At 44.9% G+C, this 18,210-nt stretch overlaps 1 protein-coding gene across 1 annotated transcript; it reads right to left on the bottom strand.

The window, feature by feature from the left end:
• Positions 1-2,162: 2,162 nt before the first annotated feature.
• LOC138955672 (receptor-type tyrosine-protein phosphatase alpha-like) lies at positions 2,163-8,163 on the bottom strand (the record flags this gene model as incomplete). The annotated part of the gene is made up of 7 exons (XM_070327228.1): positions 8,078-8,163; positions 5,528-5,691; positions 4,408-4,868; positions 4,026-4,113; positions 3,546-3,622; positions 2,712-2,846; positions 2,163-2,291 (listed from the first exon to the last, which is right to left on the bottom strand). Coding segments are annotated over exons 1-7 (1,140 nt in total), but the record flags the coding sequence as incomplete, so codon positions are not given.
• Positions 8,164-18,210: the final 10,047 nt, after the last annotated feature.

The raw sequence follows: 18,210 nt of genomic DNA, 5'->3' as shown, positions 1-18,210 counted from the left end.
TGACAAACTCGGTGTATGATGTATGCTATGCTGTGTTTATGTGTATATAAAGGAAATAAAATGTAAAAAAAAAAAAAAAAAAAAAAAAAAGAAATACAAGGGACGTAAGCGCTATCAATGTATATGCCACGTGCAACACGAGTAAGTTAAAGCTACGCGGAACCAGTCTCCGGGCACCTGACAGAATAAAAAGCATTGATACGAACAAATGACTTTCATCCTCAAACCAAATTTCATCATAATGCTTATAGCTAGTTGTGTTTTTACATTTAAAAACAAAGTATTTGTTCGTAGTTCTCAGTCCAATTGCCTCTGTTTGCGAGAAAACTGACAGCTAGAACACTTGGAGTGTGCACGCAGCAATAGTGCGTTGATGTATGTATACTGTTCAAAAAAAGAAACGCATAGCTTGTAATATTTGGTTAATTTAGTTATATGGCTACAAGGATATCCACCAAACTGCAGAAAATGTTTATCTGGTCGTCGACCTTTCGTCCATTGCCACAAGTGAGCTCTGCACGTGACGCATGCGTTATCAGTGGCTACAATGTCAAAATTGCTCATTTGGCATGACCACTCGTCATGCTTCAGTGTAATCTCGTGAAACTCGGGGAATATTGAGCTCTCACCATGTCTTCCAAAACCCATAAAAGCGGATTGTTCGCCACAAAGAAATCAGACGACAATTCAGCGACGAAAGATGGCCCGATTGAGCAGAGAAGACCGCCAAATTGCATTGGGTCGTTTACAAGCAGGCCAAAGTCAAAGTGCAATCGCCAGGCACTTCCACGTGTCCCAGAGCACCATCAGTAGACTGTGGGTCAGGTTTCAAGCCACTGGCTCCGTTGCTGACTTGTCACGAGCGGGAAGACCAAGGGCGACAACTGCTGCTCACGACCGCTTCATACGGCTCCGCCACCTCCGGAATCGTTTCCTGTCGGCCTCATCTTCTGTCCAGGCTCTCCCCGGGCCACACCGATTATCGGACCAGACCGTGCGGAACCGCCTGCATGAAGCTGGTTTGAGAGCTCGCAGACCTCACAGAGGAGCTGTCCTCACCCGCCGCCATCGCCAGAACCGAGTGCAGTGGGGCAACCAGCACCTTCGCTGGACCGTCCGGAATCACTGGAGACACGTGTGGTTCAGCGACGAGTCCTACTTCCTGCTCCAGCGACATGATGGTCGGAGGAGGGTCTACCGTACCGGAGAGTAAACGAACGTTACGCGCCCAACTGTGTGGATGAGGCACCCGTTCATGGTGGTGGAGGCGTCATGGTGTGGGGGGCGATCAATACCGCTGGAAGGAGCACCCTGGTGCACGTCCAAGGGCGCATAACTGCCCACCGATACGTGGAGGAAATTCTGCGCCCACACGCCCTTCCTCTTCTGGCTGACCAGGATGCCATATTCCAGCAGGACAACGCTCGCCCGCACACAGCACGACTCACCACCCAGTTCCTCACCCACCACCATGTCCAGGTGCTTCCCTGGCCATCCATGTCGCCAGACATGAACCCGATAGAACACCTCTGGGATGAATTGGACAGACGTGTGCGCAGGCGAGAAGAAGCGCCGGCAAATCACCGCGATCTATTGCAGGCACTTCAGGAGGAGTGGGACACCATCCCACAGCAAGATATCCGGCATCTGATCCAGTCCATGCCCAGAAGGTGCCGGGCAGTTGTTGCTGCTCAAGGCAGTCACACCCCCTACTGACTTGACAGCCTCGGCACCCAATCGTATTGATTGACTGATTGATTTGAAGATGCAAATGAACTGTGTGTGCATTCAACTGTGTCCATGCCAAATTTCAAACAAATAATCTAAATATTGGATTTTCTGTTAATTTTTTCGAAAAATAAAACAAATTTGGCAAGTAGCAACTATGCGTTTCTTTTTTGAACAGTATATGTAACCGGACCCCTACAGCAGTATGCAGGGTCTTTACTGTGTCTGTATGAAAACGAACCAGTTATCAGTGGGAATTAGGTATTTACCGTACGATTACACAACCAGACACACTGGACCAGAAACAAATACAGAATAAAGGACGGCTTCAAAATACTTGTAAAACAAAACTCAGTACATTTGTGCATGCACAATACATTCGACACAAACATGCAATGTGCCGTAAGCTACAGAAATAAACCAATGGAACTGACCTTTGTCTTTTTGAGGTCAAAGGTCCTGATGACGAAGTGAGCTCTGGTCTCCTCCTCCACCCCCGTCACCTCCATGTGTCCAGTAGTCAGCCTGTCTCCCTGGGCCGGCCAGTACTCGTAGCACTTAGGCTAAACAACATTACGTCGACACATTTGTTAAACAGCTGTGGAGTGTTATACTAAGGCAGGGTTCCCCCTCAGTTATAATGCTTTGGACGGTCCGATGACCAGGACGTTCTTGTTCATGCTTTCACAAGACACATTCCTCTCCGGCACAGGCTATCAGTAACCCATCCTGGCACGGAGTGCATCACACGTTAAGGCTAGTTGACAGTGACATCACTACACTCTACCAGCTTGACACACATGTTTCACCGTACTTGTGGTTCTCTCCTTGACGCAGGTGAGCATGACGATATCAGTGACACCCCCCCCCCCCCTTCTTCTTACATACCAACCATGCCTTCTTCAGAGATGTATGTCTTTAACTGTACTACATATACATCACCAGACTTTTCTATCATGTTCGAGACACTTGTGTTACAGTACCTTGTTTCCCTCCTTCACGTTGGTGAGCATGACGATGTGAGCGACCCCCTCCTGCCATACCATACGCCAGAAGTCGTCCCGAGTGTTCACCTTGGGTCCTTGGGCGGCGATGTAGGCCTTCTCGGACTTGTAGCCCTAGGGAAGAGAAGCAGATAAGCAGATTGACCTTTGTTGTAACACGGAAACTCCCGTCCCACCTAGCCACATCGACCGAAGGGACGTTACTAACCAAGATTCAACCAACCAACATGCAACATCTGGTTTCACATAGCCACATCGACCGAAGGGACGTTACTAACCAAGATTCAACCAACCAGCATGCAACATCTGGTTTCACATAGCCACATCGACCGAAGGGACGTTACTAACCAAGATTCAACCAACCAACATGCAACATCTGGTTCCACATAGCCACATCGACCGAAGGGACGCTGACAACACAGAACCAACTAACCAACCAACACAAAACTCATAGTACCTATACATGCTTCTGTTTCTATTGCATGTATGCACATTGGGTCATATTTTCTCTGGGGACTTTAACATTGTTTGCACACAAAGTCAATTAACATTCTAATACTGCATATGAATTCGATTTACAATATGTTCAGCAAAAGGGCTGCTAGATTTGCAATATTGTTGCCCTATTTATGTTGAAAAGGGATAACTATTCTTCATCATTATCATCATCATCATCATCATCATCATCATCATCATCATCATCATCATCATCATCATCATCATCATCATCATCATCATCATCACTATCACCATCACCATTATCATCATCATCAGCAGCAGCAGCAGCAGCTTCGACGCCTTACTTCACCATACCCTGACAAAGCTGGCGTTGACGTAGTCCGAGGCATCGTCCCCATCCACCTGTTCCAGCTCCACCCGGTTCTTGTCGTCTGTGGACAGCAGATACATCGCTTAGAATCGAATGCCTCCTACACTTGTTGCAATTCTTGCTCCATTGATTCAAATGAAACATCTAACACATGATGTTTAAAGAAACAGAAAGACAAAAAAGCGAAGCAGACTCTTCCCCTACCCTTCCCGTCAACTAATTCCCCTTGAAAACCTATGCAAATGGTAGAATACACGCATGTGAAAAGTGAGTAAAGGGAACGCATGCTTTGTTATTCAAACTGCTGTACATGACAAAGCAAACAAAAATCAAATCAAAATGACCACAACGCAAGACACCAACAACAGCTAACACAACAGATTGAAGACAAGAGAGAGTGAGGGAGGATAGAAGGAAGGAAGAAGGATGAACATGTTGACGGTATAACTGTCGGTATGACTCACAGGGCAGGATGCTGTTGAAGCGGTTCTTGTAGTAGTTTTCGTCTCGCTGTCCGTTCTTCAGACTGAATTCCTTGTTGGGGATCATACGCTGCACACACAGACAAAAACAAAATAACAGCTTGAAACAGTCACTACGAATGTCAAATTGTTATTAGCTCTAGCGAGGAATGATTTTCTAGAATGGCTTGAACACAATGTGAGGGGATAAGAATCGAACACATCAAGTGTCATCACAATGCTTGCAATGCTCCTTGCACTACACCAATAGTTCATATTCACTAGAGCGCAAAAGGTGGAGGATTTCGATTCCCCCCTCTATGTTAAAACCTTTAGTCAAAAGTTGACTAAATGTAACAAGACGGAACAGAACCAATGTCCTTACCATAAACTCCTCTACCAGCGACCCATCGCTCATCCTCTTGACCACAGTGACCTGCAGCTTGTCCAGGCGGATTCCTGTCGGCTTTATGTTGCCGTACAGCTGCTCATTTCCATAAATCGTGTCCGTCGGCCCGAAATCCTCCACCTCGTCGTCCGCCAACGGTTCTGGTGGAGTTTCCGTCCCTGCGCGAGATGCTCTCCCTTTGGTTGGCTTGATTGCTACGGGTGGCTTCCCCTTCTTTTCCTTCGCAGCGCCCTCGTTCTTGGTACCGTTGAGTTTGGGTGAAGCTTTGGTATTAGCGGATTTGGGTTCTATGCTCGATTCTGGTTTGGGCTTCTGGTTAGAGATGGCGACATTTTCGTAGATGGCTTCGTTAGTTTTAGCTGGCGGATGGGGTTTGGGTTTTACTCCGGGTTTTACTGTGGGTTTGACCTCGGCTTGGGGCTTTGTGTTAGCGTACGCTGAAACAATATCACAACCGATTGTAGTCACGTGTTTCGTTCTTTGGTCAAAAGCATCAAATGATGTATATTTATGGGGTTGTCAGTAGTTCAATATCGTTTTCGTTCTCTCGTCTGAAAAGCGTTATCTTTTGCTAGAAGGAACTTACATTTAGATTTACAACGGATATCAAGAACAATCTCGCTACTTGCTTTGTAAGAAAATCAAGAAAAAAGAAGAGACAATAGCTCATAATTAGTAGAGCCACGTAAACGTAGAAAAACGTAGAAAAACACACATATTAAAGTACCCATTTGAAATAAGGAAATCCAGGTTGGTATATATCGTATTTTTTGACAGATGTTCAGAATTTCAGAACATCCAAGGGGGAACATTTCAGAATTTGATGGACACATTACTCGTACAATTTGTATAGATTCTGAAAAATAAATCATCTTTCATCCTTTAACGAAAGACCCAACCATATACCTTAAGTTAACTGTTCTTCTTGTGTCTTCGCAATTGTAGGTCTAATTTTCCAAAGTTTCACCTTTCTCATATTGACCACTTGATTTCTTTGTGTGAATTGCGTATTGTGGTGTTTTATTTGAAGTTTCCAAACGACAGTTTTTTCAACAACAGATACCTCGTTCTATTTTCTGTAATCATCGCACATTACCTGCCGGGGCCATGGACGCTACAGGAGCGAACGACAGCGCTGTGGTGGCCCGAGGTGGGCTGCTTGGGTCATCGCTGTGTGCGGTGGTCAGCGGGTTAGTGCTGCCGGTCATATCAGCTCCGGCCCCACTTTGGTCATCGGGCTTTTCTCTGCGCCTTCGCCGTCTGTGGACAATGATTGGACTGTACATTTCATTGACTGGGATCGAACTCATATGGCCGCACAAAAAAGCGAAGAGTGGAGTAAAATATACCGCACTTTAAAAAAATGCTGCAGGAATACTGGAGAAATGAGATAGAGAGACAAACAGACGCGTATGTATACGTAAGAAAAAGAGATAGAGGAGAGACAGAGAAAGAGAGAGAGAGAGAGACAGAGATAGCCAGAGAGAGACACATAGAGACAGAGACAAACAGAGAGACATAGAGAGAAAAAAAGACAGAGGGGGGCAGATACAGAAGCGAGAAAAAGACAGACCCAAATCGACGCACGGAAGTTTAAGTCGGAACATGGTTCACGAAGACATACAGACAGACACACAACACAAGACGTACACTAAACAAACAGAGAGGTACACATAGACACATTCAGCACACAAAAAAAAAAGCAAATCGCAACAGTGGTTACAATTTACTTTACCTCATGATGAAAATAACGACAGCAACGGCCACTATAACGACGATTGCAGCAATAACACCTCCCACAGCGCCACCGACCACCCCTGTTGACCCTCCGGATACAGCAGCTAGAATATAAATGAATAGATAAACTAATAGACAACAGTCAACAAATATTCACGTGTGGATCTTAGTCATCGTCACTATTCTCTCACGCATACACACACACACACACACACACACACACACACACACACACACACACACACACACACACACGCTTACACTCACACACACGGTAACGCTCTCTCTCTCTCACACACACACACACACACGGTAACGCGCTCTCTCTCTCACACACATCCACACAAACACGCACGCACACCCCACACTTACACACACACACACATATACATAGAAAACACAAACACACACACACACACACATACACACACAAACAAACACCCCCACACGCACCCCCCTAACACACACACGCTCACACACACACATACACACACACACACTCTTACACACATACACACACACACACACACCAACATACCCACGCACATACACACACAACACACACACACACATACACACACATACACACGCACATACACACACACACACACATACCACACACACACAAGCACAAACGCATACACACACGAATACACACACACACACACACACACACACACACACACATATGGAAACCAGGCACACAAAACGAACACTATAAACGGTATCTATGCCTCTTATATCATCAAAACAATATAAGATGTTTGATGGGTTGTTGACAGACCAGCTTTTTTGTCGTCCGAGGGGGAGCATATCGTCTTTTGTTTCATATTTATTGACCAAGGCCGAAGGCCGCGGTCAATAAATATGAAACAAAAGTCGATATGCCCCCCGAGGACCGACAAAAAAAGCTGGTCTGACAACAAACCACCAAACATCGTTTTTGTCATCATTTTGGTAGTGAGAAAATAAGATAACAATCAACACAGGGAGCCATGCTTTGAAACACGGGTTCCGTGCTGATAACCACACGAGTTCCGTGCGGATAACCACTGGCAATCAAAGCTGGCGTGTGAAAGCAACTTTCTGTATTTTTGAGTTCATAAAATGTTGGGATGAATATGTCAGGTTTGAGGATGCACAGTTCTGTTTGTTCATCTCGGTATTCCACTCCCTCGGCTTTCAGTTGTGAGTATTAAGCTAATACCCACATTCCACTGAGCCGTTCTCGCTTACGTTCTTGTTACGATCAAGGTCGGCTGACACAACAATCGAACGCTACGAAAACGGTCATTTTTGACGTATTTGCGCTCCAATAACATTCTGTTAACGATCGTAACGATGCCGTACAGTTCGCATACCGACCATAGAGCGTATCCATGGCGATTCAACACCGTTCTCTAACGTTGTCATTCCGATTATGCACCGTTCAAAGTGATCCGATACCGTTCGATTACCGAGTCAACCACTCTTGTACCGTTGTACACAGATCTCTTCCGTTCTATTAACAACCCTACAACGACTGTAGCGTGCAGATAACGTTCCATTCGCGTTCTGTTACCGTTTATTGTAAGGATTTGCCAAGTTCTATAAAAGCAGAGACCAATTCTATCAATATGCAGTTGCTTGCTAGACATCAAGATGGAAGGAGATCAGAGAGAGAGAGAGAGGGAGGGAGGGAGAGACAGACAGACAGACAGACAGAGCCGTAATTTATAGAGTTGTATTTATTTCAAATACAAACAACTCTTCAAATTGTCAAAGCACTGGTCAACCAAAATATAGTGAGGGCGTGAGGACTATAACATGAACTGAACTGAATAATCAACAATAACTGCAAAGTGAACTGAATCGTCTTCAATCTCAGTCAGTGTCCTCATCCTCTTCCGGTTCATTGTCGTCCAAGTGCCGAATGAAGCTGGACACGTTCAGGTTGACGGTGGACAGGTTCATGGGCGCAGGAGCGGGTGCGTCTTGGCTGACCGGGGTGGACATTCCTGGCGTCCATGTTGTTGAAGGCGCTGGCCGTGACGTCTGGCTCTGCAAAGGCTGCTTGTTGACCCAGTTCGCATCCTGGGATTTCCACACAGTGGTAGCATGGACAGGCTGGGCTGGCCACTGGTTCGGGGGTGGCTGCCACTGCGAGCTGACGTACTGCTCAGAGCTCTGGAAAGGCTGGGGGGTAGTGTACTGCTGGTACTGGAAAGCAATATATTTCAATTCTTTAGCAACAATCTACAATTACTTAAAACCGGCAAAAATGACACAAATCTCTCTCTCTCTCTCTCTCTCTCTCTCTCTCTCTCTCTCTCTCTCTCTCTCTCTCTCTCTCTCTCTCTCTCTCTCTCTCCACATACACTCACACACAAACATGATACATGCACGAGTATAAGTAATGCATACCTGAGGCTGGTACTGATGAGTGACATGATGCTGGGGAACCTGCTGCTGGACGTTTTGCGGGTGGACGTTGTGCTGCTGCCCATTACGGCGGTCAGTTTCGTCGATGGCTGCCCTGAGAGTCGCGTGAATTTCACACGATACCTTTCGGTAGACGTCGTGGGGCAGCGTGTATATCACCGATGCAAAGTAGTCGCATTCGCTGCGCCTCACCGGGTCACCTTGGTTCCGCTGGACGAACTCCTTAGTAAGGAGCAGCAGCTGGTTTTGGTCTGCTTCCGTCTGGCGAAGCTTGTCCTCCAGGTTTTCTTTTTTTTTTGCTGCATACCGACGATCCAGCTTCAGAGTTGACATCACAGGGCGGGGTTACAGATTCCTTGCTGGTGCTTGGCTCTTCTTCACCTGGGGGAATGTCCGAGGGCGAGCAGGTTTTCTGTTTGAACGAGACCATGGGTTTTGCTGTGCGACGGTCGGCGATAAAGGGCTTCAGGAAGCGCATCTGTGAGCTAATCCATCGGTCACGGTTGCTGAGGTTACTGGCGCCCGATCCAGATTTTCTTGAGCCCTTCAGCAGTTTTCCGTACCTGGTACGAAGGGAGTCGTACCAGACTTCTAAGTCGGCCTTGTCACGGTCCATCCTGGCTGCCTGCTCGTTCCATGCTTTTTCTCTCAAGTGTTTGTTGTGATAAAGTTTTTTCTTTTTGTCATATAGAAACTGGTTTTCTCTGAGGAACTCCAACATCAAGTCCTCTTCATCTTCTGTGAGGTTCGGTCGAAAACGCGGCTTTTTGGTGGCAATGGTCTCTTGAACAGTTGGGCTATCTGCAGATTCCACCTGCGTAATCTTCTTCTTCTTCCCTTTGGGTGGCATGTTTCTTCTTTCTTTGGTTGTTTCTTGATTGAGAGGCACACCGACTGTGATATGGATTATGCAACGACTTATTATATACAGACCTACCCGCGTCGTCTGGAGATCGGTGGAGGAGCTCTAATGGAATGGTTTGCACGGTATTAGAACGTAAATGGAATGCAACAACAACGTTAGGATCAGCTCAGGTCGTTTCGGGATCGGTATAGGAACTGTATGGAGCGGTACGAACGGTTCTAGAACGCTACGATGACGCACTGAGAACGCTAGTGACGTCACTTCCGATGCGATAACGTTGTGTTACCGCTCCTTTACGTTCCATTAACGATCTGAAAGTTCCGTTACCGATGTGTTTAGGTTCCGTTACCGCTCATTTTGATCGGGAGGGAAACGGCGAAAATTTGAAACATGTTTCAAAAACTCACCCGTTCTTACCGTTCCTTGCGTTCCATTAACGTTCCTTAGCGCTCCACTTACGTTCTTTCCGATCCCTCCCGATCCTTACCGTTTCCCGGCCGTTCCTTGATCGTAACGGGAACGTAAGCGAGAACGGCTCAGTGGAATGGGGGTATAAGTAATCGAATGTGGAAGGCACGTTGGGTCAAAGGTCACAGAAGATTTGCGTCGTGCAGCGAAGGAAAGAATCGCGATCTTGTTTCCGACTCAGTACCTCTTTGTTTTTCATTAGACCTGTCATTCTGCTTGCTCGGCTTTGTGAGATGTTTGCATATCTTGTTGCTATTTTCTTTGCTTTTATCATTATTTCTTATTTGTGCTTCGTTTATCGATACAACGTCTTGTGCACGGGTCAAAATGTGTGTGTCAGGGTCAATTGGTTTGACTTGAACATGACGTTCGTGTTTCTCACACAAAGATACACGCACTCCATGACTTTGTAAGAAGACATAACATATCAGTAGGTTTGATTTGTTTGTAACAAATTTATTGAAGTAGTTTTGTTTTTTTGTTTACTTTTGCCAGTTTGCCAGTTGGTTTTTGGAACTTTGCAAAGCAGTGTCGTGTCGTCTGTTTAGGTCTGGGGAAAAGAGCCGAAGAATCCTCGAGCGTTTCTATTGGGTTTGCTTTTGATTATCCATGTAATAGGGCTTCTTGCAACTATGGTAACCGGGGATTTATTCCCCGGGGAACATGAGATTTATTTCCCAGGTGCTTGTGAATGAAAACTCATGAAAATGATGACAAGGGCATTTGTTCGTAAGGAAAGGAATGATCTCGCATAACTGTTCGCTGCCAGTTGATAAGAAATGGCGTTCAACGCTTTCTAGCACCTTTGCGAACTGGACGTACGGTGTCAAACGCTTTCACCGCAACGGGGAGCAGTAATAGAGCTTTGTTTACTGTGGTCGCTTAGTTGTAAACAGCGCATGCGCACCAGGAACTGAACACAGCTGCCTTTGCTGACTTCATGTCAGAGCATAGTTCGCTTTGTTACTGCTGCTAAGAAATGTCTTTTGGACTATAATCACTGATATGCCACTCTTGTTTGGGACATGAAGTTCGTATGCGCTAATTATCCTTGGATATGGTAGACAATCGGACAAGGTGCAATTCATGATATTGTTGCGATTATAGCAGCTACTCAATTCATGCTTTCAACATGTTTCTTATCTATAAAGTTATATATCTATCTATTTTAAAACAATGTTTTGAGTGGTGGTATAATGTTGTTCATCTACTGTAAATATGAATGTTCAACCTAGTTGGAAAAAAAACATTATTGTTCCATTTGATATTATCTGCGTGTATTCAAGCGGCGAAATGTGGAAGGAAGAAGCGTACGTGTTTCAACGTGTGATAAAAATAAGTAATTCCAAAATCAAAGCCTGCAGCACTGCTGCTTTACCTTGCGAACACAGGGGTCCAGTGAACTCAGCCACACATCCCGCCAGACACTGTCCGTGTTGATGATGACATGTGGTGTTGACCTGACAGTGACCACACGTCTGGTTACACCGCTCACCGTACAGCCCTTCCCCGCACTCTGAAACAAGGACGATTTCGATTTTTGAGGATCTGTTCTAGAAAGTAAAGTAATGCAATACAGTTATACTGACTCTCGAGTTGCGTAATCAAAGGAAAAGACGTATTAGAACAAAGCAACAAACAAATAACAATGCTCTTTGGTTGTTGTTGTTGTTGTTGTTGTTGTTGTTGTTGTTGTTGTTGTTGTTGTTGTTGTTGTTGTTGGTGGTGGTGGTGGTTTTGATTCTGTTGATGTCATTGTTGTTTTGCGATGAGCTTTTTTGTTTGCTTGTTTTTGTGTTGCGTCTTGTTCCGAGGTTTGAACACACTGTAGCTGTATTATAAAGTAGGGTACTGTATGGCTACATTTGATTAAACAAAATAATCTTTGGCACGCACATGTCCAATTATACTCCAGGTTTACAAGACAACGAGAGGAAACACAAAATGTAAGACAAGAAGAAGAAGAGGAAGAGAAAGAGGAGGAAGAAGAAGAAGAAGAAGAAGAAGAAGAAGAAGAAGAAGAAGAAGAAGAAGAAGAAGAAGAAGAAGAAGAAGAAGAAGAAGAAGAAGAAGAAGAAGAGGAAGAGGAAGAGGAAGAGGAGGAGGAGGAGGAAGAGGAAGAGGAAGAAGAAGAAGAAGAAGAAGAAGAAGAAGAAGAAGAACAAGAAGAAGAACAAGAACAAGAACAAGAACAAGAACAGGAACAAGAAGAAGAAAAACAACAACAACTACAAGAACAAGGACAAGAACAAGAAATCTACATCAAAAACGCTATAAAGAAATACATCAATAAAATGGAAATTCTACGACGCATCATTTAATACCAAACACTCACAGTAGACTGGTCCCAATATGTCATAAAATGAAAGAATCGTGCATTTTGTGACAAGTTTTTGCCCTTTTGCATGGTGGTAGATATGGGTCTAAGGTTTCAAAAAATCATCTACTACAAAGTGGGAGGTCCCGTCTTCATGGTTGTATGCATACATTAAAAATGGCTGCCGAGTGTACACGTCAATGTATGCTTATGACTCTTCTTTGCTAAAATAAAATGTTTTTGGAAGACTTTAGGTGTAAAGTTTGACTCTACAACTTAGAATGATGAAGTTGTTTTTCTCGCTACAGCATTTCCAAGAGCTAATTTGCATAAATTCAAAATGGCCGCCACGACATATGCATTCATCCCATCTTCGGCTCCCGTGGTCCTTTCTTCTTGCTTAAACCAACTTTTCAGAGGTTATTTAACACAAGGAATCCATTTCTGGTGTTATGTTTCCGGTATGATGGATATTTATGAAAATATCACTCACTCTTTTGTATTTTACATGAATGTGATAGACCAGTTAAAAGAGAATTATGTATTCTTTGACATAAACTGTAATTTTGTTTGGTGTGTGGTTACATATGTTTCCAAGGGAGTTTGCCGGAGATGTCAAACTGTCTCCAACCACACTTGGACAAGGAATGTCCCCAAACGTCCACAGCCCAGAAGAGAAAACCTCTGTTGAAGAGTGGCTTTCGCATGTGCAGACAGTGATCAAAGACCTGAATGGAGATCTGCAGGACACCCCTGTCACCTACCTTGGTTTTCTTTCTCATAGACAAAGAATAGAAGATGTGAGGCCAAGAGCTACGGTTGGGGTGTTCCCCCTCTTCTTTGACAAAGCAGCGACCATGTCCATGCAGAAACACGCCATGCATGTCGTTGCAAAGGCAACCGACTTCATTAACCCCCACCAAATCCCAGTCATTGTTGCTGATTGTCCGCTGTACGCCATCCAGAAGAAATGCCAGTGGGTGTATCCTAATGAAGTGGGAGAAGACAAGATGGTGTCCTTCATGGGCCTGCTCCATGTGGAGATGACAGCTGAGGAGTGTGGTGGAAAGCTGCTTGCTGGGTCTGGATGGGACCGAATGTTCTTTTTGGCCAGAATCTTCGAAACAGGAGTTGCAGCATCCCTCCTCGGGGGAAAGAACGTCAAGAGAACTCGCTACGCATACCACCTGACCCTGATCTGGCTCCATGTGTTGGAGCTGGAGGCGTATGAAGAGTACTGCAAGGATGGATTTGGGCCTCATGAACCGATGGCAATATGGGAAAGGCGTCTGGTCACCAATGCACCTACGGTATTATACTGGGTGACAGTGAGAGAGTATCTGTCACTCATGTGCCGCTTTGTGGAGGGTCAGCGACTGGGTGACTGGCAGCAGACGCTGTCCACTCTCCACGAGATGTGCCCCTGGTTCTTCACATTCGGACATACTAACTACGCCAGATGGCTTCCCGTCTTCCTGCGTGACATGGCCAAACTGCAAGAGAAGCATCCTTCTGTACACGAGGCCTTCATGAACGGCAAGTTTTCGGTCCAGCGAGGTGAGGGCAAATGCTCTATGATGGCTCTTGACCAGAGCCAGGAGCACTCAGTGAAGTTTCTGAAAGGAGAAGGAGGAACCAAAGGACTCTATGGTCAGAGCGAAGAGAAGGAGATGATAGAGCTTTCACGACCAGAAGTTTTGCGAATTCTCGATGAGTTTGAGTCAGCTTGTTTCACTCAGGCAGACAAAGGAGCCGTTGAACATGCTGATTCCTCAAAGGCAGAACAAACCAAATTGCTGAACCACCTCAAAGCTCTATGCAACCTTGTCACCGAGGGTACTGTTATCAATCCCTTCAACGAAACAAGCTCAGATCTTGTCACTTTGATTTCAGCTGAAGTCATGGACCCAGAAATTACCAAGAGTCTCAGAGGGGCTTCAGAGGTAGGCAAAACCATGTTCACCGAGTTTGTGAGAGACAGAATAGAAAATTGCACAAAGCCTCTTTCGGACGTCATCCCAAGGGCCAATGTCTTCACCTTTGCCAACAGGCCACCATCGGATCTGACGAAAGGTGCCAGCAAATTGTCATCTACAAAGAAGGACACTGCGCTGGTGGTTAAGATGTTCATGTCACTTCTGTCCCGCCCTGAGGAAGACATGGCTGATTTCTTCCGGCACGAAAACAGCCGTGACCCCCCAGCTTTGTCCGAAGGCGGCAAGCTCCGTTCTGGTACCAAGTCGGAGATTCTTGAGTGTCTCCCAGGAATGCCTCCTCCAGGCCGAAATGAGGCAACAAAACAAGCTTCTGTCCTGATATTCGACATGGCAGCAGTGATTCATATGATCCGGCCTCAAAAGGCAACCGTCTTTGGAGACTACACCCAGGCTCAGCTGCTGCCCTTCTTGCGTGCTCAGTTGACAGACAGTACAACGAGACTTGATGCTGTATGGGATACCTATACAGCATCAAGTCTCAAGTCACAAACAAGAGAAAAGAGAGGCCGGGGTCTGAGAACACGTGTCTCAGCAAATGTCCCATTGCCAAAAGGAAGCTCGTGGCAGAAATTCCTTCTAAACAGCGATAACAAAGACGAGTTCTTCCAATTTCTTGCTGAGGAACTTCACAGACTCACATCAGACATGGACGTGCTCCTCCTCACCACAAAGGAACAGATGGTGCTGAGCAACAAGCCAACTGACTTATCATCTGTGTCTCCCTGCAAACAAGAGGAGGCTGACACGAGGATGATCCTGCACTTGAGACATGCAGCAGAACAGGGCCACAAGAAAGCATACCTGAGAACAGTGGACAGTGACGTTGTCATCCTCGCTGTTTCACTGTTTCATGACCTCGGTCTTTCAGAAGTATGGGTGGGATTTGGCACAGGAAAAACCTACAAGGACATCCCAGTTCATCATATCGCACAGCAACTTGGACCTCGATCCTGTCAAGCCCTTGCCTTCTTTCACGCCTTCACAGGGTGCGACTGCGTGTCTGCATTCCATCGCATTGGGAAAAAGACAGCCTGGAATGCATGGAGCACTCTGCCTGCAATCACTGACACTTTCATAGCCATCACCCATGCCCAAACGTGCCTGACAATGGATTCGCAGCACATGAGACTGTTGGAGCGTTTGACTGTGATCATGTACAGCAAGACGTGCGCCTTCTTCAGTGTCAACGAAGCAAGACAGTTCCTGTACACTGTTGCTGGGAAGACCGGTCTGGAAATAATTCCTCCGACGCAGCATGCACTCTATCAGCATGCCAGGCGTGCTGTGCTGATGGCTGACACCTGGAGGCAGGCACTGACCAAGGAACCTGAGATCGCAAACCCAGCTGACTGGGGATGGGAGTGGAACCCAAGGACACGAGTGTGGTTGCCATACTGGACAGTCTTGCCAGACGTCACCGAGGCGTGCATGCTGCTGGTGGGCTGTGGATGCAAGGTGGCTTGCAGGGGCAACTGCAAGTGCAGCAGGGCAGGACTGCGATGCAGCAAAGTCTGCAAGTGTCAAGGAGGGTGCATGAACAATGATGACGCGTAAAGAACAGCTTCAATGTTGCAGAATGTCTGTTTTAATTACAAATTATGCAAATTAGCTGGGAGCATGATTTGCAAATTGTGATTGAAATAAAAAAAACACCCCCAGAAATCAGTTCCTTATGTCAAAGTACATGGATACAGATGATTTTGTCCGGGAAAAAAGTCAAAGAAAGCCAGATTTATGATAAAACGTGTATTCCGTGGCGGCCATTTTGAATTTTATGCAAATGAGGCCTTAGAAATTCTTCAACAGGAGGAACTAACTTTAGATTTGGTTTTGTTGAGTCAAATGACATACATTTCACAACTGAGAACATTATGTGAAGCTTAAATAGCCTCTGCTCAAACACGATCTCACGTACGTATAGCGGCCATATTTAATTTATGTATACAGACGTGAAGACGGGGTCTCTCACTTTGTAGTAGATGATTTTTGGAAACCTCAGACCCATATCTACCACCATGCAAAAGGGCACAGACTTGTCACAAAGTGCACGATTTTTTCAAATTGGGACCAGGCTACAGGTGATTAACACTGCGAACAAAGTGCAAAACCTCTGACTATTACCTCGCAAAATAGACTAAGTCATGTCACACTAAAAAACGTATGCAGTTACAAGTTAACTACAATCAAACACAGTGTATATTCAACAGGCTTCTCGTATGTAGATGATAAACATAAAATCTACATTCAAATGTTTTGCACTTTGTTCGCAGTGTTGATCACCTGTGAGTGTTTGGTATCAAATGATACGTCGTAGCATTTCCATTTTATTGATGTATTTCTTTATAGCGTTTTTGATGTAGTTTTCTTAGTGGAGGAGTGTTTGTGTATTTTTGAGTGATTTTAACTGTAGCTGATAATGAGGCTCCTCCACCTCCCTCCCCATTTTTTCTGTGGTCCCAGAGCGACGTTTTCATTGGTTCCTTAGCTGTGACGTCGGGGACAGTCATGGAAGGTATATAAGCTGTTAGTTTTTGAGGTTCGGGGGAGTCTTGGCAACCAACCTGACTAAGTGTCTAAATGGTACACCAGACTTCCCACTTAGAGTTACAGCAATACTTCTGAGAGACGGTTGTGGGAGGGTCCCAACCTTAGTATCGAACGGTTGTGGGCGGGTCTCAACCTAGTATCGGAGTATTTGCTGTTAACTCTAAAACCGTCCTCTGGAGTCTTGGCAAACAACTTGGCTAAAGTGTCCAAATGGTATACCGGACTCCGCTCTGTAGACTGAACTAACAGGGATAACAAACAAGTCGCGTAGGGCGAAATTACTACATTTAGTCAAGCTGTGGAACTCACAGAATGAAACTGAACGCACTGCATTTTTTCACAATGACCGTAGTCCGCCGCTTGTGCAAAACGGAGTAAAACTGACGAGCCTGTTTAGCGCGGTAGTGGTTTCGCTGTGCTGCATAACACGCTTTTCTGTGCCTCTCTTCGTTTTAAATTTCTGAGCGTGTTTTTAACCCAAACATATCATATCTATATGCTTTTGGAATCAGGAACCGACAAGGAATAAGATGAAATTGTTTTTAAATCGATTTCGCAAATTTTTAATTTTAATCATAATGTTTATATTTTTAATTTTCAAAGCTTGTTTCTAATTCAAATATAACATATCTATATATTTTTGGAATCAGCAAATAATGACAAATAAGATGACATTATTTCTGGATCGTTTTATAAAAGCATATTTTGAATTACACTTTTCAGATTTTTAATGACCAAACTCAATAATTCATTGTAAGCATCTAAGCTGAAATGTAATACTAAAGTCTGGACTTCGTCGATATTTGCTTGACCAAAATGTCAATCAATTTTAAAAAAAAATGAGGGTGTGAAAGTGCCGCCTCAAATTTTACAAAAAGCCGGATATGACGTCATCAAACACATTTATCGAAAAAATGAAGAAATGGAACTCTCATGTAAAATTTCATAAAGCAGTAGTTTACTCTGAATCGCTCAACACACACACACACACACACACACACACACACACACACACACCACGACCCTCGTCTCGATTCCCCCTCTATATTAAAACATTGAGTCAAAACTTGACTAAATGTAAAAACGTTCCGCAGTCCCAGGTTACCACACGGCGAGTAAAGTGGCGTCGCTTTGCTCTTTTACTTTATTTTTGTTCAGGCCCCGAACCCCTGCCCAAATTTTCAGCCATTTTAGGACTTAGAATATTTTTTTCAGTAGTGTATTTTGCTAAGGGTACCTACCGGTCATGCCCAAATTTTTAGCCATTTTAGGACTTTAGGAAAATTAGAGGAATAAAGTAAACCAATGTACAGATATACTTTCTGAAAAGAAACCTATGCATTGTATTGAGTTGTTTTTATGATTTGTTTTGATTCAATACAATTTTGAACTTCACCTGCCTCTTCTTGAGTTTATATTCTGTGTGT

Source organism: Littorina saxatilis, unplaced genomic scaffold (genome assembly GCF_037325665.1).
Source record: "Littorina saxatilis isolate snail1 unplaced genomic scaffold, US_GU_Lsax_2.0 scaffold_525, whole genome shotgun sequence".
Lineage (NCBI taxonomy): Eukaryota > Metazoa > Mollusca > Gastropoda > Littorinimorpha > Littorinidae > Littorina > Littorina saxatilis.
Note: the sequence above shows the minus strand (reverse complement) of the source record. Positions and strands in the feature narration are given on the sequence as shown.